This window comes from Rhineura floridana, chromosome 8 (assembly GCF_030035675.1).
Source record: "Rhineura floridana isolate rRhiFlo1 chromosome 8, rRhiFlo1.hap2, whole genome shotgun sequence".
In the NCBI taxonomy this organism is placed as follows: domain Eukaryota; kingdom Metazoa; phylum Chordata; class Lepidosauria; order Squamata; family Rhineuridae; genus Rhineura; species Rhineura floridana.
The window spans coordinates 132,875,585-132,899,008 of record NC_084487.1 but is presented as its reverse complement, the minus strand read 5'-3'; the positions used below and the strand labels follow the sequence as shown (position 1 = coordinate 132,899,008).

General features: G+C 41.4%; 1 protein-coding gene across 2 annotated transcripts in view; it reads right to left on the bottom strand.

The window, feature by feature from the left end:
* Nucleotides 1–23,424, bottom strand: part of TULP3 (TUB like protein 3) — a 99,720-nt gene that overhangs the window by 55,946 nt on the left and 20,350 nt on the right. For both annotated transcript variants that reach the window (XM_061582568.1, XM_061582567.1), the window contains exons 2-3: nt 16,608–16,659; nt 13,052–13,214 (exon numbers count right to left, since the gene is read on the bottom strand). In XM_061582568.1, coding sequence (XP_061438552.1) covers nt 13,052–13,166 — 115 coding nt within the window. In that variant the 5' untranslated portion in view covers nt 13,167–13,214; nt 16,608–16,659. The remainder of the gene's footprint in view (nt 1–13,051; nt 13,215–16,607; nt 16,660–23,424) is intronic.

The following is a 23,424-nucleotide window of genomic DNA, read 5'->3' as shown; positions in this document are numbered from 1 at the left end:
AGCAAGGCCTACTGACAGGCTCCAAACAGGCAGGAGAGCTTTAAAAAAAATGAAAGGTAGCGTTTCACCAAATGCTTCATAAAACACCCCACCAACAGGCACTGCCTGTTCTTAAAATGTGGATTTTTTTGTCAGCTTCATGTCCCCCAATGATGGGACATGCCACAGACCAACCAAGGGGTGGGTACAGACTTGAGAGAACAAACAACTGGACAGCTGCTGCTGGGAGGAAGGGCGGGATATAAATCAATCAATCACTCAATCAACTAACAACATGTGCCTGAGAATTGCTGCTGGCTAGATGTACCACCACTGCAGCACCCGGGCACACACCAATGCCACAATTGCAGCACGAAGACTAATAGCGTCTTCAACCCTGTACCATCTTGTACGTTGATGCAGAAGATGGTATCCACATTGCTGATGACCACCAAAACAGCTGGACAACGAAGAAGAATTCAAAATGCTGGAAAGTCCTTAATAACAAAATTCAAAGTGATCTTGATAGGCTCAAGCATTGGGATGAAAACAACAGAATGAAATTTAACAGAGGTAAGTGCAAAGTTCTACACCTAAGAAAAAGAAACCAAATTCACAGTTATAAGATGGGGAACACTTAGCTCAGCAGTACGACATGTGAGAAGGATCTTGGAATTGTCATTGATCACAAGCTGAATATGAGCCAACAGTGTGATGTGGCTGCAAAAAAGGCAAATGCTATATTAGGCTGCATTAACAGAAGTATAGTTTCCAAATCACGTAAAATACTAGTTCCCTTCTATTCAACACTCATTAGGCCTCATCTTGAGTACTGCATCCAATTCTGGACACCACATTTTAAGAAGGACATTGACAAACTGGAACAGGTTCAGAGGAGGACAACACGGATTATCAAGGTTTGGAAACAAGGCTCCATAAGGTGAGACTGAAAGAACTGGGCATGTTTAGCCTGGAGAAGGCTGAGAGGAGATATGACAGCACTCTTCCAAGTACTTGAAAGGTTGTCACACAGAGGAGGGCCAGGATCTCTTCTTGATCATCCCAGGACACAGGACACAGAATAATAGACTCAAGTTACAGGAAGCCAGATTTCAGCTGAACATCAGGAAAAACCTCCTAACTCTTAGAGTAGTATGACAATGGAACTAATTACCTAGGGAGGTGGTGGGCTCTCCAATATTGGAGGCATTCAAGAGGCATCTAGACAGCCACTTGTCATGCTTTAACTTGGAGTCCTGCAGTGAGCAGGGGGATGGACTCAATGGCCTTATGGGCTCCTTCCAACTCTACTATTCTATGATAGTAAGCAGTTCAAGCTAGTTGATGTGGAGGTGCAACAATGCCAAGGACCATGACACACTGATCCCAAGATCTTCACAGTGTGCTCCTGTCCCATCCGTGACTATCACTAAAGGGGACAGGGGCAAGAATATTGTTCATCATAATAAGTCCTTAAGAGTTCACCCCTAGGTGAAATATATGCAGAAACCAATGCATTTAATTGTGCAAAGGGGTGAATAGCTGTGGTTAGAGCCATCAAACTCAGAGGTCTCTGGATGAGAAAGGGTTAATACTGACTGCCACAGTAATGGCCACGTAATCAAGAGAGTCAAGCCCTGCTAGAAGACAGAAGCATGACCATCTGTCAAATCAGGAAGGGTGCTGATTCTCTTGTCCTTATTTAAAGGAAATAACTCTACTATTGTTTTGAAACACTGGTGATATACTTACTGATAGTGGTCTGGTTAGTAGTAGCTCAGGGATGAAAAGGCACTTTGAACATCACTATGCACAACTGTTTTAGAAAAGCATTACCTATAGCTCTCTTGGTAAAGCTCGCTCACTATCTGAAGGCACTGTAAGGAAATGCAGGACCAGAAGATTTTGCTGCAGTTTGGTGGACTTTCATATTTTACACAGACTTATTTTAACTTTTATTAAACTTTTCATACTATACATAAAGGAAACCACTTTACTTAACCCTCTCCCTCCCCTCAGACACACAGACCGGATTGACATTCACAGTAATTCATATACATTTGAACACTTCATCAAAACAGTCAGTTTTTATAAACGGCTTGTCAGAATTTCATCTTTACTTTAAGAAAGGATGGTGATAGGACAAATCCAGGTAAGCAAAACTACTTAAGGCAGACTATTCACATTCTAAGGATAATATTTCAAATGTTCTCCTTTCTCTTGTTTTTATAGGCAGGTCTCCGCTACCCCAAGCACTCTATGACAACCACAAATGGATATATGGTGCAGGAGGGGAACAATCTGTCTCTGCTGCATTAGCATAATCAATAAATTTATTCCAAACTGCAAGGAAAGTGTCTTTTATTCTTCTTGTCTCTTGCTTCTTTTATCTTCTCTGTGAGTTTCTCTAGTAAGGCCACCTGCCAGATCCTCTGGTACCAAGAATCTAGGGTGGCTATTTTAAACTCTTTCCAGTTCCGGGCAATCACTGACCTAGCTGCAGAGAAAAGATGGTTCAAGAGCTTTTTTTTATTCATATCCAAGTCCAAATCTATGAACAGTCCAAGGAGGGCTATTGGTGCTGACGTGTGAACCCACTGGCTCATGACTGTGCTGGCCTCCTGAAAGACCTTTGTCCAGAACTCGAAGGCAGGACCACCACATGTGTCCATATGTCCCAATCCCTCCACATCCTCTCCAACAGAATGGAGAAATCTGGGGATTTCTGTTAAGAAGTTTTAAGGTTTGTTCCCTAATCTCTGCTGAGAAGGAATTATATGGGGGGTTTGACTACATTGAGTCCCAGTGCTCCAGTTCTGTTTCTAGGACATTTTCCCACAGCATTTTTAAGGTGGCTGTGGGATTAGTTCCTGAATCCTGCAGCCACCCACATATCGTGGACACCATCCCTTTTGCTGCCTCATTGTATTTATTTATTTTATTTTATTTTTATTTTGTTAAATTTTTATACCGCCCCACTAGCATAGCTCTCTGGGCGGTGTACAACAAAGAATACAAATATATACAATAAAATCCCATAATAAAATACAACAAAAATATATAGTGTATAATTGCCCTGTCAAACCCGGTTAATTGCCTAGAAGCAGCTTCAGCGGTCTGCTGCTTTATTAGTACTGAGCAGAGTTGCTTCCCAGCATCCACTTAGGGAGATGCGGAGACAATCTTCCCCTCATCTCCCTTGTGTTATCAATCTATTAGATTTGTAAAAACCACATAGTCCGCATAGGCCTTTACATTTCCAAATCTTGATGGATCCTTAGAATTTTGGTACCAAAAATAGTTATTTAATTGTCTTTGCCAGCATGATAGTTGCAATTCTGGAATCCACACCAGCAGGGTTTGGAACAGAAATAAAAGTTTTGGGACCACCATTGTCTTTATGGAGAATAACCTATCCATTATGCAGAGATTCTGTTTTTTCCATCTATTCACCTCTTTGCTTACAGTGCTCCAAATTCTCCCATAGTTGGCCTTATACAGTTTATTAAGATCTTAGGTGATTTGTACTCCCAGGTAACAAAATCCATTCTGACTAATTGGGATGGTCAATGCCCTAGATAGCTGTATCTGAATAGGAGGCAGGATATTAAAGCACAGTAGTTGTGATTTGCTAAAATTAACTTTAAGACCCACCACCCTCTCAAAAGCAGCCAATTCCCGGAGGAGGAGATCTGTGGATACCATGGGTTTGGATGCGGTTATGACCATATCATCTGCATATAGTCCTAACTGATATTTGGCCCCATTTATTTGTACACTTGTAATATCTGGGTGGACCTTGATCCTGCAGGTTAGGGGTTCTAAAGCTAGTACAAACAACAAAGGGGAGAGAGGGCAATCCTGTTTGGTTCCCCATCGCAATTCAATTAATTTTTAATCTAGATTATTAACCCTGACTGTTGCTTCTGATTTTTTATATATTTGGCTATAAATGCAAGACTTGGAGAAGGCAAGGCTATTCCAAACAATCAAAGGCTTTGAATATGTCCAGAGAAGGGACAGCCAGGGGAATCTTTTTTGTTTTAGACAAATTAATTATACTGATGAGTTTCCTAACTAGATCCAAGATTTGGTGACGGGGGACAAAACCAGTTTTACCTATATGTATAAATTTATAGTCTATTAACCAAGATGGCCGTGAAAATCTTATAATCTAGATTTAGAAGAGAGATGGGCCTGTATAATTCTAATTTAGTGGGGTCCTTAAATGGTTTGGGCAATACCACTATTCTTGACTAGTGCCATGTTTCCGGTACACTATTGCGCACTATTCATAACATCGCTGTATAGGACAGCTAGGACTGGGATGAGGGTTTCTTTGAATTGTTTGTAGAAACTTGCTGTAAAACCATCTGGCCCTGGATATTAGCCTTAAGATTCTTTATTGCCTCTCCAATCTCCTCCGTTGTTATTGGCATACTAAGGTATTGTGCATCATCTGTCTGCAAACAGGGAATTGGAGAGGAACTCAAGAATTGACATATATCGTCACCTGAGGGGCCAGTGGTTTGATATAACTGATTATAAAAGTCTGCAAATTGCTGACATATTGAGGATGTATCAAATACCATCCCTCCATCCTTCTGTAAACTTGTCACTCAGGCTTTGTTTCTTTTCTTTCTCAGTTTGTTTGCCAGATCCCTTGAGCTCTTCCCACCAAATTCATAGAATCTCTGTTTTAGATATAACAGGCTGACCATTGTTTTATTTATTTCAAGCAGCTCCAATGTTCGCCTTTTGGATTCCAATTCTTTATATGTCCTATTTGAGCCTGTTTGCTTCTAGGTAAGTAGCAGTGCCTCAGTTTCTCCCCCTAATTTTCTGATTCCTCCCTTATTCTCTTCCTTCACAGACTTCCTTCCTTTATACACTCTCCACATATCACTGCCTTCATAGCCTCCCATAAGAGACTGTGTGTTATGCTCTCATCCTTATTTTCTTTAAAATAATGTGTAATGGCATCTTGAAGGCAAACTCTAATTAACCTGTCAGTTACCAGCGTTGGGCTAAAAGACCAACTAAATAAAGTAGGGTCTCCTTTGATGTGATCAAAGATTGCCTCTACTGGTGCATAGTCCATTATTTTTATGAGCCCAATATTGGTCAGTTAAACAAATTTGATGTGGCTAAAAGGAAATCTATCCGGGATTGTGTTAAGTGTCTCTAGGAGGAGAAAGTGAAACGTTTGTCCCCAGGATTCTTTGCCCCCCCAGAGATCCCAAAATGACCATTTGTGAAAAATTTTTATCATCCAGCGTTGTTCCCTGAATGATTTTTCTTGTTTTCTTCTTTGGCCACTAGGGGGTGGGCTAATTAAATCCTTGGTCAAGACTCCTCTGATGTTTCAATTTAATTTCCCCCCTAATAATAGCTCCCCTTGGGTAAAAGCCTTTGTCTTTTCTAGGACTTTGGCTACAAAATGTAATTGTCTCATATTTGGTGCATATATAGAGCCAAACGTCACTAATTTATAATAAACTGAGTCTGAATCCTAGCAAGATGGAGACGCTATGGGTTGGTGGTTCCTAAGTTCGGATAATTGGTCAGCTGCCTGCTTTTGATGAAATCGTACTCCCTCTGAAATAGCAGGTTCATAGTCTGGGGGGTGGTCTTGGATACTTCTTTGTTGCTAGAGGCCCAGGTGACCTCAGTGCCTAGGAGTGCCTTTTACCACCTTTGGCTGGTGAGACAGCTGTGGACATTTCTGGACCGGGATAGCCCGACCACTGTTGTCCACACACTGGCAACCTCCAGGCTGGATTACTATAATGTACTCTATGTGGGGCTGCCCTTGAGGTTGGTCCAGAGGTTGCAGCTGGTGCAAAATGCAGTGGTGAGACTGCTCACTGAGGCAGAGTATCGTCAACATGTCACCTCGCTGCTGAAAGAATTGCACTGGCTGCCCATTTGTTACCGGGCCAAGTTCAAGGTTCTAGTTTTGGCGTACAAAGCCCTATACAGCTTGGGACCAGGATACCTGAAAGTCTTATCCCTTTTATACCCAGTTGATCACTGCGCTCTGCAGGCGAGGGCCTCCTGCACATACTATCTTATCAGGAGGCCTGTTCTGCACAACATAGGAAATGGACCTTTAGTATGGCGGAACCTACTCTGTGGAATTCCCTCCCCTTAAATATTAGACAGGTGCCATCTCTGTTATCTTTTCAGTACCTATTGAAGACCTTCCTCTTTCAACAAGCCTTTTATCCCAGTCTGTGTTTGTGTTGGAATTGCTTTTTAATATGTTCTTAAACCTTCTTTTTAAAAGGTTTTTAATCTTAAATGATGTTTTGAAAGCTCTTTTTAAAGAAACGTTTTTAAAGATGTTTTGTTTTAATATGTATTAAAGTTTGTTTTTATGATGTTTTAACATTTTTAGTGCTTTTGTTTGCCGGGAGGAAGGGCAGGATATAAATCAAATAATAAGTAAGTAAATAAATAATTCCCTTCAAGGCGGTCCTCCACAAAAATAATACCTTCCACCACTGTCTTTAATCACTTTTCTTACAGAGAAATTCAACTGAGAGGCAAGCACTATTGCCACCCCTCTTGGTTTGGCTGCCCCAGGAGCCACAAATTGGCATTTCCCTTTCAGGAGGGGGATGTTCTATGGTGACTTGTGGGTTTCTTGTAAGAAGGTGACCATAGAATGCATGTCTCTTAGATAATTATTAATTCTGGCATGCTTGACTGTGTCTCCCATCCCCTTAACATTTAATGTTACTGCTTTAAACTGATATATCATTTAGCCAGAGAGTGTCATTAGTAGCCCTACCCTGACGGATTCCCATCCTGTCATTTAGGACCCTTATGCCCATTACAATGGAGTCTATGATTTTGTCACATGCTTTAAGCCTAGCTAAAACCGCTTCTGTCTGAATATAAACCTTGTCAAACCTTCCCCTTACTTTAACCCCGCCCCCTACCTTAAGCTGGGTCAGTGCATCCATTAAATAATGCATGCACTTCCCGGTCTATTTAGTCAGGAATTACTCAGCGAATTGATAATAAATTGAACAAGGATAAAACCAAGGTTATAATGCTGACACAGGGGTACACAGTCAGTGCCCCTCACTGTAGTGGTGAGTGGGCTTGCGTGTTCCAATGAACCCTGTGAGCGATGCCGTCAGGAGTCATGCACTCCCAGCAGGGTCACCCATGGAGGTAAGGACAAGGGAGAGGAACCAGACAAAGATCGATCCAAGAAAGTCCTCAATGGCAGAACAGGCGGAGGATAACAATCTGTATGTTACAACGGCTGTGAAGGCGGATGAAGGCTGCAGCAGATAAAAGACTTCCAATCATCGTGGTATCCATGCCATTGGATCAAAGCCTTTTTCTGTCAAGATTGTGTGTTGATTGTCTGTTTACCCCATTAGCAGACCTCTTACTTTTATGCTTCTGTATTACTGATTGCTGTATTTTCTTTAACTTTTCTGGCACTGGCAGAGCCTGTTATTGTTCTTTTTTTGAAGTTGCAATTATGTTTTCTATATCAGCATTATATTAAATAAAATAATAATAAGGATACTGAATAACTCAAGGCACTACATTAAGTGGGACTTCTCTACATTGATACATAGTCACAAGGTGTTAAGGAGGTGAAGTGTGAGGGTGACATGGCCAACCAACCAAGTGGCAACATGGAGGAGCAACTAGAAGCCAGTCATTAATACATGAATTATTGGCGATTCCTACAGGAAATTTATACAGGCCCAAGAGCGCCTGTATCTATAGCTGATGTGAAAAAACTGTGTTCTACCATGTTAAATTGAAACTATACCCTCTGCCCTTCTGGTGGCACAAACAACAACAGAGATGTACAAACCTTACATTGTCGGACTCAGAAATGCATCCTTAACAAGCCACCAATTTTCAAGGTGACATTAAAAAAACTCAAGGAGAACCCACAGGTTAAAGCAAAAAAAGAAATCGGTCTGAACAAACCTGGAAGTGGAGCCAGGGCTGTGGAGTCAGAGTCGGAGTCATGGAGTTGGAAGCAATATTGGGTGGAGTTGGAGTCAGTAGCAATGTACCGACTCTGACTCTGCTTTAAAATAAATTTTGATTGACAATTTTAAAATATAAATTCAAAATGTCAAAGAAGCTTCCCATGAAGTCAGTTGTAGTTGAGCATTTCACCATAACTCAAGATGGAAAACATTTTGTGTGTCAGTGTATGACACAGGACCCAGATGAAGACAAATGCTGTGATGCCAAGATCAGCGCATATTCAGGCAGCGATAAAAATGCTCCTATGAGAGCTTCCAATTTAAAAAGACATTTACAACCCTTTCCAGGGCTGTGGAGTTGGAAGCAATTTTGGGTGGAGTCAGAGTCGGAGTTGGGCAGTAGAAAAATAGAGGAGTCGGAGTCGAAGGTTTGGCGTACCGACTCCACAGCCCTGAGTGGAGCGCACTTTTCCCCCCAAGGTGTTCTCATAAAATTTCGGCTTCAAATTTTAAAAAACAGAGGAAAACTACAAATGGATACATTTTTTCATGCAACGTAAATATCTGTCCTCTACCAGGAATGGATTGCATGCATTTTTTCCACTTTTGCAGTTAAATGCGGTTTTAATGCCTCAAAGATTACAGATTAGTGCACAATAGCTGCTTAATTCCTTCAGTTTCAGCCTTATGTCCTCTCCTCTCTCTTCTGTACTGCCCTCAATATAAGGGGGGGTAGGAAATCTGGGACCCCCATCCCACCCCATTTGTAGGAAGGTCATAAGTAGCATGAAACAGAAACAATTTACAAGGACAAGTTGCCAGTTAGCTCATGGTTAAAACACTGTTAATAACGCCAAGGTTGCAGGTTTGATTTCTGAGTAGGGCAAAGGTTCCTTTCAAATCTTTTCAAATGGAATATTAATTCCTTCTGAACAATTCATGCATTAATTTACTTTTTCACAACGTCCTATGAAGCTAAATGGAATCAATGCCTCTCCCCCTCTCTTTGTCTCCCAAAGAAACTGATCAGCAGTAGATTGCTGCAAAATGTGGCAGCGAGACTGCTAACTGTAGCAGGGTATCGCCAGCATGTCACCCTGCTGCTGAAATAATTGCACTGGCTACAGGGTTAAGTTCAAGGTTCTAGTTTTGGTGTACAAAGCCCTATACAGCTTGGGACCAGGATTCCTGAAATACAGTCTTATCCCTTATATACCCAGTTAATCACTGCGCTCTGCAGGTGAGGGCCTCCTACAGATACCATCTTATCAGGTCTGCTCCGCACAACGTAGGAAACGGACCTTTAGTGTAGTGGCACCTACCCTTTGGAAATCCTTTCCCTTAAATATTAGACAGGCGCCATCTCTGTTATCTTTTCAGAGGACCTTCCTCTTTCAACAAGCCTTTTAAGTAGAGACCTTATCCCAGTCTGTGGCTGTGTTGGAATTGCTTTTTAATATGTTTTTAAACCTCCTTTTTTAAAAAATATAACTTTTAAAAGCTTTTAAAAATGTTTTTAAAGTTGTTTTGTTTTAATGTTTTTAACGGTTGTTTTGTTTTAATATATTTTGAAGTCTATTTTTCTAGGCCTTCTCCTAGATAAAATGTTGGAATCCAGACGTACAAGCCTGATAATTTTCTAACTTGGAGAAAAATGGTAGTGGAAGAAACAAACTTTCTCCCCATAATATCCTACTTCCTTCCCTCCCAATCCACTTGAGAGGAATGGGTCCTTTGGCATGGTTTTCCTTGTGTGGCCTCCACAATTATTCAGCTGGAAGCTGGATCCTGGGGTGTGTGAAAAACACAGCCTTTATCCTGCACATGGTACAGGTTCTCCAGCTTTACATGTCATTAGCACAGAAGAAAATTTAAGGACCCTTTAGCTACCTAGAGCAAGGCAGACAACATGGGGACAGCAACTGCATGGTGGCATCAGCACCAGTGGTGGTGGTTACTTCATTGCCAATCCCATGGCTCTTATCATTTGGATCAAGTGCCCAGTGTAGGCATGCATCTCCTCTGTAGGTGAAAGAGGATCCTGCTTACCCACATTAATATCTTGAAATAAAGTAGAAGTTAACGGAGTATACTGAGAGGTACTCTTTAGCACTGGTTGAGGGAGCAATATCACTTTACATGACAGTGAAACCTGCGATTCTGGTGATATAAGAGTCTTTGGTACCAACAGTTAGATTTCCAAGGCACGTGTCTGGAGACCTACAACAGATGCACTTGGACAAAGCGTAAAGTTGGACAAAGAGGTGGTCAGGACTGACTAGATGGTTAGAGCATGAGGCATCCAAAGGGGAAGGTGGGGAGGATATTGGAGCCAAAGTCAAAGAACCTGCGACTACGGCTGCAGCTTTTTGTTTGGCAGATGTAGACAACATCATCTTAGGAGGTTTGGAGACTACTGCTACCCAATTTAGCTTCTGATGGCTTTTTACCTGGGATACCACCTTAAGTACTTCTCTTGTGAACATAAAGACTGTTTAGTTTCTCTTTATTCCTATTTTTTACCTATATTTTCTATTCAAGACATTGTCGTCGTGGCTCCTACCTTCTTGTAAGTAAAGAAGTGAACTTTTATTATTGCAGACTAACAGTACCAGCTTAGCATCATGGAAAAGATCCCTGTCCCTTTGGGAATTTCTGACCTGAAGAAAGGCAAGGGAGGCAAGTGTCCTTGTGCTGCCCTCTGCAGAGAGACTCCTTTCGTTGTGCTAAAGAGAGTATTTATTAGGTTAGAGTTATGGAACTCTAGAGGTCTGTCTCTATACTCCTTTAGCTTTACAGTAACTTCCTGTCAGATGACACCACCCCTCTCTTTAATTGGCTAGTTAGTTTTCCCTCCAAAACCTGCCTCAGTTTGTTTCAGTCATCAGTGAAGCTAGCAGCAGGCCTAGTAGCCCCAGAGGACAATACTCCTTTTTTATCCATCACTGTCTCTCTCAGAAGTTATTGCTTTGCCAGAATTGGCTCTTCCAGAAGCTGTCTCTCTCAGAAGTTACCTCTCCTCCATTGAATTCTACCTCTTCAACAATCCTACAATATAATTACCTGCTATCAACCTTCATCATCATCATCACCATCCTCAGTTCACCATCCCCAGAGACTGTATGTTTTCTTTGAAGTTTCTGTATACCTTTGTGTTTTCTGGTTTAATAAAATAGTTCTGATTAAAAGAGAGAGAGATTGAGTTGACTGTCTGGCAAAGTGGGTTTCAGAACCATGGGCTCAGAACTCCTTCCTCTTGATGCACCACCTCTCCTTAGAAGACATTGCTAGACCCACCTCCAGTGGTGAAACAGCCTCTACAGTCTCTAACAGTCCCCTCTCCTTTCCAGTCAAGGAAGAGGCAGCCTCTGGGACTCCTGCCTCATCAGTCGATCTGGGTGCATACAGAGGTGGGAGGGGATGATCAAAAGGGCTCTGCTCTAATGTCTGATCCCCCTTCCCTTCCCTTCCCTATAGAGTCCTCTTCCTTAAGTGCCTCCCACTCCTGGTCTGAATTGGGGTACTCATCCTTGTCTGAATACTCAGAGGGGATCATGACATAGAATCATAGAGTTGGAAGGGGCCTTGTAGGCCATCGAGTCCAACCCCCTGCTCACAGCAGGAAATCCACAGCTAGAGCATCTCCCGCAGATAGCTGTCCAGCCTCTGCTTGAAGACATCCAGCAAAGGGGATCCCACCACCTCCCTAGGCAGTCGGTTCCATTGCCGAACTGCCCTTACTGTCGAGAAGTTCCTTCTAATGTCCATCTTTCCCTTGTTCAGATAGTCAGCTGTTCTTTTGTCACCATGGTGACAGAGAATTCAATTACAGGTGTGTTAAGTCCCTTCAAAAATAGGATTTGCAACCTCACTGAAGTTTGCCAGTCAACAATGTAAATATTTCCATGCTTTTGAGAAATCACTGAATCCTTCCCTATTGGTGTACTGGGATCTCCAAAAGGAGGTCATATTGTGATAATGCATAATTTCCTAACGTTACTGCAGGTGATCTTTTTCAGATATACCAAGAACTCCAGCTATCCAAAGTACGTGGCCACAGACAATTGTCAAGCAGTGACTTCTCAAGCAAAGACTAGATACATGCCATCTCTATGCTTTGTTATGGAAGTATAAACTAGAACAGTGTTTCTCAACCGTGTGTGTGTGTACCCCCCCACAGGAGGGAGGGTTTAAAAAAATACGTACAATTTAAATAAAAAAATAACAATGTGAAAATAGAAAAGTATGAAATGTTATATACAGAAGGGGAGAAGATTGTACACAGATTGTGTGATCTGCACATCATCACAGGTGTGCAGTAGTTCAGCATTATTATGGGAGCCAGGTTTGAAGGGGGCATGGGATTTTTATGTTAGCTAAAAGGGGGCATGGGTTTAAGAGGGTTGAGAAACACTGATCTAGAATATATTTACTATCTCCCTAAATACTACCTTGGTCTATAGTGGATAATATGTCTGCATCTTATCTTACCTGACTACACTAACACCAGTCTGATGTCCATGAGGCACACTGGTATGATCTACTATATGTTCCTCTACCTACTTCTCTTCTTGTCTGTCAACAGAGAACCATTATCTATAAAATTTAATTAGCGAGGTGAAGAAGAATCATCCATTAACTATTAACACATTTTATACTTAAATTACAAAAATTACTGATTCTGCATTCAATTATTCTGTGGAAAACATGGACACAACATAGAATTACTGGTATTCGTTGAAATAACTTAATATTAGTCATGCTGTTTGAAGTAAAAAAAACTGATGAAGAGCTGTTCATTGGGCAAAACACTGATGCACCATTTTGAATGTTTTCTGAATAGAATATATAGTTGGCATTCCTCACATACTGCCTGCTGCAGCAGCTTAGTTTCTTTCACATGTGTCCTTTTCAACCTTGTCAAATAGTTAGCTGTGTACTTTGCGACGTACTGACCACTGCATTTGTAAATACTTAATGTGTTAGACTGCCAGCTTCTCATCAATTTGATAGCGTAAGTAAGCAATTTTATTATTTGGATATTTGGATGAATTACTAAAAGTAAGATTATGTTTGATCAATACAAAGACTTCACTCACCATGGAGGATAACATCACTATAGGTAGGTGCATAGGATCCCACGAAGGGGGTCTGTTCCTCACCACCTTTGGTCTTCACCTTATGCAACTTTGCTTCCGGATTTGGCTGCACCATCAAGGGTTCAAGACGCTTCTTCCTTTGTTTCTTTTCCAGAAGCGCTCTCTGTCAAAAAGAGAAATTGTTTACATACTCGAGCAACAGATCTTTGCAATTTTTTTTAGTCTCATCTTGGGGTGGACACAGAGAGAGGCCTGTTCTCTGTGTCTGAACCCCCAAAACTACAGATGATGAGGAGCAAGATACGATGTACTGTTAATGCTGAGAAACCCTCCACATTACACTCAGGCTGTATGTAAATATGTGTAAATAAAAACCATATCAACAGTCCCTGCTGTACAATCAAACCTTGGGTAAGCACTGGCATCCTTGGAAGGATCCCTCTGCTCAGAGACTGGGGTGCATTCAACAATATACAACTAACATGGGCTCTAGACCAGGGGCATCTTCCCTGCCCTCCACACTGTGTGAGCCAAGTTTGACAAGTGGGTGCGGCTTCCTAGTCACCTGATGTCAAATTTACATCATTGGTCCACCCAATGAGCAGCCCTAGAACACAGAGGTTCCAAAGGTTCAGTCCAGTATTTTGCCCAATATGCTGAATGATGTGCAATGACTGCTCCTGGAGAGGGACAAGCCAGTGGATGATTAGTTGAACCTTGCTGTATTAGGTTTGCTATCCACAAGCTTATTTGAGTAGACACCATCCAATGTCCATCCAATGGAACTTCAGGGATTATTCTCTACTTTCAACGGCTACTCATATGTAGATGCTGACAAGAACACCCCTGCAAATTCCATCCCATTTCTGAATGGCTTTTTACCATTACCTACACAGAGCTACAAGGCAAATCCACACTTCTCCACAGTCCTGTTTAATATTCAACCTCTCCACCAGGGCTGTGGAGGTGGAGTCGGAAGCAATTTTGGGTGGAGTTGTGAAATGTACTGACTCCGACTTCAAAATAAAATTAATATTTTAATATTAATATTAATTTATTGATATTAATACATTAATATACATTTGCCATTTATGAAGGAATTGGACCGTAGAAAAATAGAGGAGTCGGAGTCGAAGGTTTGACATACCGACTCCACAGACCTGCTCTCCACCACCTATTTTCCATGTTCTTTGTGAATTTGGAAACGCAGCACGAATACTGGAACTAGAGATACCAATGTATATACTGTATGCAGTAATACCTCTACAAAAGCATCCCCAGTTAAAGCAAAGATCACAACACATCTGAAAACCAGAGTCATGATTCTGTGACTATGCTCTTTCAGGCATAAACCGCCACCAAAGTAGTCCCTACTTAACAAGTAAGCTATACTGTATGCAAAGTAGCTGAATGAGTAAAATATAAATCAAGAAGTACAGATCACAACAGCCGTGCCTTTTTGATATAATCAGAACTGGCTAAAGGATATTTGTAGGTGGGCAGAAAAACAGTTACAAACAATGGCAATGCTCTGGTTCAAGCAAGCATTTTACAAATGTAGCGATTTTATTCAGATGTTTCTAAAATTCAACCAGATCATACCCATCTACATTGTTGCATACTTCATACTGACCAGATAAATCAACTTTATTTTATAACAGAGTTTTTAGGGCATATAAAAATGTCAAAAAAGCCATAGAGCCATTCTTGTGGCTCCGTAATTCATACTATTCCATCCTAAAATGCTGTCAGGGTCATGAGTGACCAAGAAACACTATCTTTGATACAGCTGAGAGGGAGACCACATCTATCTCTTATCCCAGACACTACAATTTCTATGGATAGGGACACCATCCCAGTGGTGTCCTAGCACATAGCCTTTATTTCCCTACATGTAAGTCGATAGTTGCCATTTGTTCTTGTGGAGGCAAATACAGGCATACCCCGCTTTAACATACGCAATGGGACCAGAGTGTGTATGTAGAGTGAAAATGTACTTAAAGTGAAGCAATTATCTATGCATGTACTGCACTGCAATCGCCACTAGATGGCAGCGGCGTCATGCCATTAAGTGCCCGTAATTGCGAAGCACGCCGACATTAAGTGGGGTATGGTGGCGTTTGGAGCATGTACGTTATAGCGAGGCGACATTAAGTGGGGTATGCCTGTAAAGCACATCACCATAACACTCTTGCAATAATGGTTACCAGACAGCAGTAGCTCACCCCACCACCATTTTGAATCAAGATGAGAGTGAGAGGAAAACATCTCAGTTATGTCTAGAAATGCTAGCTGGTGAAGGCTAATAAATTAGAATAGGATATGTTTTGCGGTTCTGTTAACATCCTCTAATTAAATGGAAAAGAACGTCCCAGCTCTCTATATGCTGACCTGAGACTTCTTGGGAAAACCAAAGCCAAATCTCCCCTGCTTCCTAATTTAAGACAGACAACACTTATCAAATGGATATTAAGAGCCCTGAGTTCTTGTGTAACCTTTCAATTAGGACTGAACACACCCACCTAGAGTAAAGCATCCCCCTTTGTCAAAAGGGCAAACACTCATATTTCGCTTTTGTCCACATGCCATATGAGATTTTGTCTATCTAAAATTACAACAGTCTTTTTAACAGTGCAGTTTCAAGATGGCAGCCATGAGGGCATAAAGCGAACCTTACTTTTTCTTGAGACTCCCATCTTTGAGGGTTGGTTGCTACATCCCTTCATCTTGTGATTCTTGCCAGATAAAGCCTTACTACAACTTGAGTACGCTTGTTCTCCCTACCTTTCTTTGGATTCATCTTGCCATTAAAGATCCTTCCCCCCCTTTTGTTTTTGGGCAGATTCTAGAGAAGGATAGGTATGTAACTGTTATATCTTGCTCGCTTTCAATCATTCAGGGGCATTAGCAGGTGACCCAAAGGGCCCAAGTCTTTTGCAGTAGGTCCTAGATCTCCTGTCTCTTTCCTTTAAAATTTTTTAAAAAGTTTTGTTTTGCTTGCAAGGCTGTGCAGCATGCAACAAAGTGCAGCACCAATGATACCCTAGCCACCCATCATACTAATTTAGTGAGATACTTACATTTCATCTATCATTTAAATTAGCAACTGAAAAATTCTATCATAGGCCTGTGCTCTGAGGATATACCTGCAATACCCCTGGAATTATTCCTTAAACCTGAAAAAGTAGGTTTTAGATGCACATAAAGACACATGTCCCAAGCAACTGCAAGAACACTTTACTTTGAACAAACAGATGCCTCATCCTCACTGCCACAGGTTTCTGTAGGATTGCATTGTGTCTCTCTGTACAAGTGCACAAGGATGGATTGAACACCCAAAGGATCCTTGAAATGCCGTCTTTTTCCATGCACTCACCCCTACCCATCTTAATGATGAACATTTTGCTAGTACTGAATATTTTTAACCAGCCTGCTACCAAGTATACAGGATGTATAACAAGATGAACTTGTAGCAAGATCCACATTTGTGAGATAGTCAGTTAGTCCTTTTCCCCATTACAGTACCTCTCAGACCCTGCCTTGTGGTTTTGATTACCTGGTTCTCCAGTTTCAGTTGTCGCAGTTTGAAAGTTTCATCCTCATAGCCACTGAGAAAGAAAAAAATTAAATATTAGCATTTCCAGTACAAAAAAACTCCTATTATGGAATAATGTGATTGCAACAAATAGATCAGGAAAGAGTGTCAAAATCCACTTCTAACTGCCAATGTATACAGCAATTTTAAGAGGTTATTTATGTATTTATATCTTGTTCTTCATCAGAGATCCCAGGATGGGTATCGAGTATATCCCACAGCATATCTATGATCCAATCCATTGTAGCACTCAAATGACTGGGTGAACAGATGGGGTTTGCCTAGCACTGAAATGCCAATAATGTTGGCAATAGGCTAGACATTAAGTGGTTTTTTTCTGGTCTGCACTACAACTAATCTGAAGACATGGTGTACTTCAATAGGGAGAACTTCTCCACATATCACGTAATTAGCTTACAAAATTCATTAGAAAAGATGTGGCAAAACTGGATTTAAAAATTAATGGCAGATATCTACCAATATGCTGTCTACAATAACTAAATGAAATGGATATGGAATGCCAGACAAGGAAAACCTCTGATGTTGCAAGGCAATCTTTTGTTGTTAAGCGTAGATTTCTTCAACTTTCTTTAAATATTTCCTTTGGATGCACAGCACCAGTATCCTGTTCTAATGTTTCAGCAACTACTTACACCTTATTTTCTCTCCAAACCTGAGAATTTAAGTCTCCTACTGACCATGTAAAACTTCAGAGGTCTCTTGTTTTCTCACAAACGCTTCACTCAGTACTTATTAAAAAGGACAGCAAATACAATAAAAGGTTAAATTAACATCTGGAGCAGCCTTCACCAGCCTGGTGCCCTCTAAAAGTTTTGGATTGTAACTTAGGGTTGTCTGGTTAGCCAAGTTTTACCCAATTCTACCTATGCTACCCAGTGTCTGCTTAGTCCATGAGGAGGCCCGGAATCCCAGTTTTCATTTTTAGTATATTAGTGCAACTGCCATGTTACATACAGTTGGGCCATAGTCTTAGGGAGCAATCTAACTTGCATTTATGCTGGGCTGAGGGGAGTTGGATGCAGCAGATCTCCAGATGAGCCAGCTGGGTTCCAGCTCAGTCAGGCTACTCAAGTCCCTCCGCCCAGCTCAGCCAGGGGAGGGGCCAAAGTGAGGGAATTTAGGCCACAGCCAACTCGGGTTCAGAGAACTCTTGCAAGTCCCAATCCAGGCAAAAGTTACGCTGGGAAAAAGTTGGCCTAAGAAAATAATTGCAATAAAACTCGATGGAGGGGGCTTACTCCTCGTTAGGGGTACTTGGGAGAGTAGACTTTTACTTTCTGGTCCCTGTGCGTTCAGCCAACCCAGAGGCTCCTTAATGACAACTGAATGCGGTAGAAATTCATACCGGCTTCTCTTCCTCCAACACAACTTACACTGTCTTCCCCTGTGTAAGAATGCTCTGTTTGTTTCTTAGAAGTCAGCTCCACAGAATGCAATGGAATTTACTTTAGAGTAAACATACATAGATCAGTCTGTTAGGTTCTTAAATTATATTTTCAATGGACAAAGCAGCTGAATAATATGTGCAGCACTGAAGCCTTTGTTGTCAATCACAACATCATAGATTTCCACACAGGGACCACAGGTCAGTCTAGGCAAGCATCTATGATTTTACCTCTAATTACAACAAAAGTATATCTTACACTAAAATTGTCAGGAAGATGCGCTCTATCACATACAAAAAGTTTCTGAAATTTTCTCCCTAGAAATTCCTCTACTTTAAAAAAATTGTGCTCCTTTTGTTTTTTCAGTATTTCTTGAAACAATTAAAATAATTAATGAAAAACTATCTGAAAGAACACATCTTAATGTTCAAATACATACTGCATAACATCAACTAGTTTAAATAAAGAAATCACTGCAACCACAGCAGCCACAATACTGACATCATAACTAAAGAGGTGAACAAAGAGGAAACTGGCATCATTATGAACAAATTGTACAAAGGAGACTGAGAGGCAACTCTCCATCACCACAGTTTACTAGCCGCTATTCTCAGATCCACCAAGGAATTATTTGTTCCGTAGGTATTTTACAGGCAACCCCCTGCCCCAGCAAATTCACGTATTAAAAATAATAAAACACAATACAAGTTACTATATCACTCATGAACTCAACAGTAAGAACTGTTCAGCCCAGAAACTAAAATGCAATGCAAACCTACAGCCATAATCAAACAGAATAAAATTCAATAATAGGCAAAAAAAACCTTGCAGTTTAAGAACATACATATAGCCCACAGCTCTTTCTATCAAACTTTAAAAAGCAGGGAAATTGGGCAGCTATAGTGAATGCACCAGGGGAGCAGGAGACCTGAACTCCTCTCTGAGATATTGGACTGCCCTACAAATTTGTCAAAACGCAAACACATTTTTATTGGTCAATGTCATATGATGGTGAAGATAGCCTTTTTTGTTTCAAACTGGAGGTTATGCTCTATTTCTATTTTGGGCACACTAACAGTTGAATCTGAAACTGCAGTTTGATGTAAAATCAAACTGATTACAATATGTTGCTACTTAAGCAATGACTCTAGCTGTTGGAAAAACAAACTTGGCCTATCCAAGATGAATGCTTTCAGCCTGCTATGCTTAAACCACTCCAATTAAGGAAAGGTGGACATGGCCAATTAAAAACATAGAGCACACCTAGAATTTTGCTAGAATATATTTCATCTCCCACTGTTTTATCTTGTGCAAACTGAGACACTGCTCATATCTTGGAAAATATTCTGCAGAACAGTCAGTGCCATTATTCCACAATTGTTTTTGGAGCTTTTTTTAAGTGTTGTAAAGAGTTGCTGTACTTCACATATTCACAGAAACAGAAGCAAAAGAGAATTATTTACTACAGGAAACTTCACTAAAATTGCAAAGTAAATCAAACATATTTAAAGTGACTATCCGAACGATATCAACTGTTTAAATACTGTTGCTTCCTAAAACAAGATCAGCACAGCACATGTCTTGTTTCTCTTATTTAGGCTGACTGCAGGTGTTGCCACCACTAACCATATGCTCAGAGGCACATGTTACCAAATTCTTCCAGGCTACACAGGAAGTGGATTGGACTGTGAAAAACCAACCCAAATTGTGTTTGCATTTTGACAAATTTGTAGGGCAGTACAATATCTCACAGAGGTCAGGTCTCCTGCTCCCCTGGTGCATTCACTATAGCTTCCCAATTTCCCTGCTTTTTAAAGTTTGATAGAAATATCTGTTGGCTATAGGTACCTTCTTAAACAGCAAGGTTTTTTGCCTATTAGTGAATTTTCCTGCTTTTTAATCCTGGAGGTAAGAAATGGGATCCTGTGCAACGTTGCTGAGGATTCATCATTTACATTCTTATTGAGTTCAGTGGGATTTACTCCCCTGCAATCATGCTTAGGATAGGCGAAACTGACCACAAGGGATTGGGAGGGGAGGAGGGAGGGGAGCAGGCTGGAGGGAAAGGAGGGTAGGCTTGATCATTTGCATGTTTATTGAGTTCAGTGGGATTTACTCCTGTGCAATCATGCTTAGGATAGGTTAAACTGAAGGAAGCCTGGAGTGGGCAGGAGAAGAGTAAGAAGGGAAGAGGAAGAGGAAAGGGGAAAGAGGGGAAAGGCAGGTTTGATCATTGGCATGCTTATTGAGTTCAATGGGATCCTGCCCAATCACGGCTAGGATAGGTAAAACTGACCATGGAGGGGGAGGAGGAGGGGAGAGTAGAGGGAAATAAGGGGGAGAGGGGAACAGAAGGAGTGGGATGCGGAAAGAGGGGATTGGAAGGGGAGGGGTGAAGGAATGGGGAGGGAGGGGCAAAAGGGAGGTGATGGGAGGGCGGAGGGAAGGGCAGGTTTGATAATTTGCATGCTTATTGAGTTCAATGGGATTTACTCCCATGCAAACATGCTTGAAAATGAAATGACTGCCTTCAAGTCGATTCCGACTTATGGCGAACTATGAATACGGTTTTAATGGTAAGCAGTATTCAGAGGTGGTTAACCATTGCCTTTCTCTGAGGCTGAGAGGCAGTGACTGGCCCAAGTGAGCTTCATGGCTGTGTGGGGATCTGAACCCTGGTCTCCCAGGTCATAGTTCTATGATAAGTAAAACTGACCATGGGGGGAGGAGGAAGGCAGAGGGGAGAGGGAGAGGAAGGGTTTGGAAGGAGATGGGGGAGGGGAAGGGAGGGGTGAAGGAAGGGAGAGGGAAGGGGCAAGAGGGAGGTGATCGGAGGGAGGAGGAGGGGAAGGCAGGTTTGATCATTTGCATGCTTTTTGAATTCAGTGGGATTTACTCCTGTGCACTCATGCTTAGGATAAGTGAAAATGACCTGGGGAAGGGTGGGGCAGGGACGAGGACTGCAGGAAGGGGGAGGGGGAGGGGAGGAGATTGGATGGGTGGGCACTGGGCAGAGGGGAAACCCCTTTGCTTTCCAAAAGGAAAACATTGTGAACAGTATCATTCTTTTTCAGAGTTTGCCCCCACCTTTTTATTCTACAGCACGGACCTGGAGCCTCCCACCCAAATTTAAACCAAAGCTGTCACTGGCCACATCCATCCCAGGCTGTTATTTCACTTTAGACAGTCATGGCTTCTCCCAAAGAATCCTGGGAAGTGTAGTTAGTGAAGGGTGCTGAGAGTTGCTAGGAGATGCCCCGTTCCACTCACAGAGCTTCAGAGCGGCTGACTGTTAAACCACTCTGGCCACTGGAGCTCTGTCAGGGGAATAGGAGTCTCCTCTCAGCACCCTTGGCTGTAACTCAAAGGCAGGCAAGTGAGAAGGGCCTCCGTTGTTTATCATAAAGTGCACACAGGCTGATATTTTAAGAGCTGCCTTCATCCATAATTTGGAACCAGAAAGCTCAGAACCAGCACTTTAAATTGGGCTTGGAAACATTGCCAGGGCAGCTAGGACAGTATCAGCATCATAGCATCTGACCACATAGCCACCCCACTCCCAGCACTCATGCAGCTTCATTCAAAACTGTCTGAAGTTTATTTAAAGGCACACTGAGTACATTATAGGAGGGAAGCCAGGATACAACCAGCACACAGGTAACAAACTACCTGCGTATGAACTTTAAGGAAAGCTTTTATACATTGTCAGGTCATATTTAACATCATTCAGGTTAAAACGAATCTACATACAGGTAAACAAATGGAGATGTGGGCTCTTTTAGAGCAAATATACTCCTTGTGTTTTGATAGTGTCCTAAAATCAAAACGTGCTGGACTTCTATTGTAAACAAAAGCCTTGCATATTACTTGCCTCTACATCCAGTTATTTTATTTGTGTGTGTCAAACATAGTCCTGCCTCAAGAGTAAGGATGCAACCTTCCACCCATCTTCCTGCAAATAAGCCCCACTAAAATGAATGGGCTATAATTCTAAGTAGAGAAAGGTGTCCACCCCCACCAAGAGATTTTTGTGGTCCCAATTAATCATTAAAAAAAATCTTTTTTAAACAGCATTTTGACTATGGGTCTGCCACTGTGGTGCCAAAAGGTTTTGTGGTTCCTTGCACTCCCTTCTTAAAGAAATATGGATACACACATACATGTACGTATCTACACAGGTAACTTATATGACAAACTTTGTGGTCACCTGAGCTATGGTTTTTGTCAGCAGTTAGGTCTGTCTAGGCAAACTAATGGTGAAAGGTCCCACCAAGGAACATAGTAAGGTTTAGGGATATCTCAGGAAAAAATGGGAGTTCAGCAATGAAGGTTCTTATTTATTTATTTATTTATTTATTTATTTATTTATTTATATTTATTTATTTATTTATATTTATTTATTTATTTATATACCACCCTTCTTCCTAGAAGAAACCCAGAGCAGCAAACAAAAACACTCTAAAACATTTTAAAACAAAGCATCTTTTAAAAAATATTTTTTTAAAAAGCAATTCCAACACAGATGGAGACTGGGATAAGGTCTCTAGCCGAAAGACGAAGATCTTCAGCAGGCGTCAAAAAGATAACAAAGACTGCATGTGTGAATTATTTAAGGGGTGGGTTCACTTCCTATGTTGTGCAGAATGGACCTCCTGATAAGCAGGGCCAACTTATCCATTAGGCACAGTAAGTACAGTGCCTAGGGCCCACGATACTTTTAGGGGCCCACGAAAATGTTTTAATTTCTTTTAAAATCAGAAGAAAAAATTAACTTTTAGGGTCGAAGAGTACTGCGAGTACCTTTTAAGTAACCAAATGGAGAACACTTTGATATATGCACTATTATTTTGTACTATAGTGAGAAGCTTAGTGTCTGTAAACTGTATGGCCAATATGGCCTCGGCCATAGGCGCCAACGGAATGATGGCGGATAGGAGGCCCACTTAGCCTCAGCGCAATTTACTTCTCGCAATAAGCAAGATACATACTTCAACTGCGTTGGTATAGACAAATATAATCCAACCTGGATTATATTCGTCTTTATACCAACGCAGTCATAAAATATTATTTTTAATATTTTTTTATGGAGGAAGGGGCCCACAAAGGCAAAAGTGCCTAGGGCCCACGAAAGTCATAATGCAGCCCTGCTAATAAGATGGTATCTGCAGGAGGCCCTCACCAGCAGAGCACAGTGATCAACTGGGTATATTAAGTGGTAAGACAATCTTTCAGGTATCCTGGTCCCAAGCTGCATATGGCTTTCCACACCAAAACCACAAGCCTGAATTTCTTATAAGGTTCTATTTAGTGTGAACATCTCTACATATAATGCTACAAGTGGCTAGTGCCAGAAATCAGAACATTAGGTCATA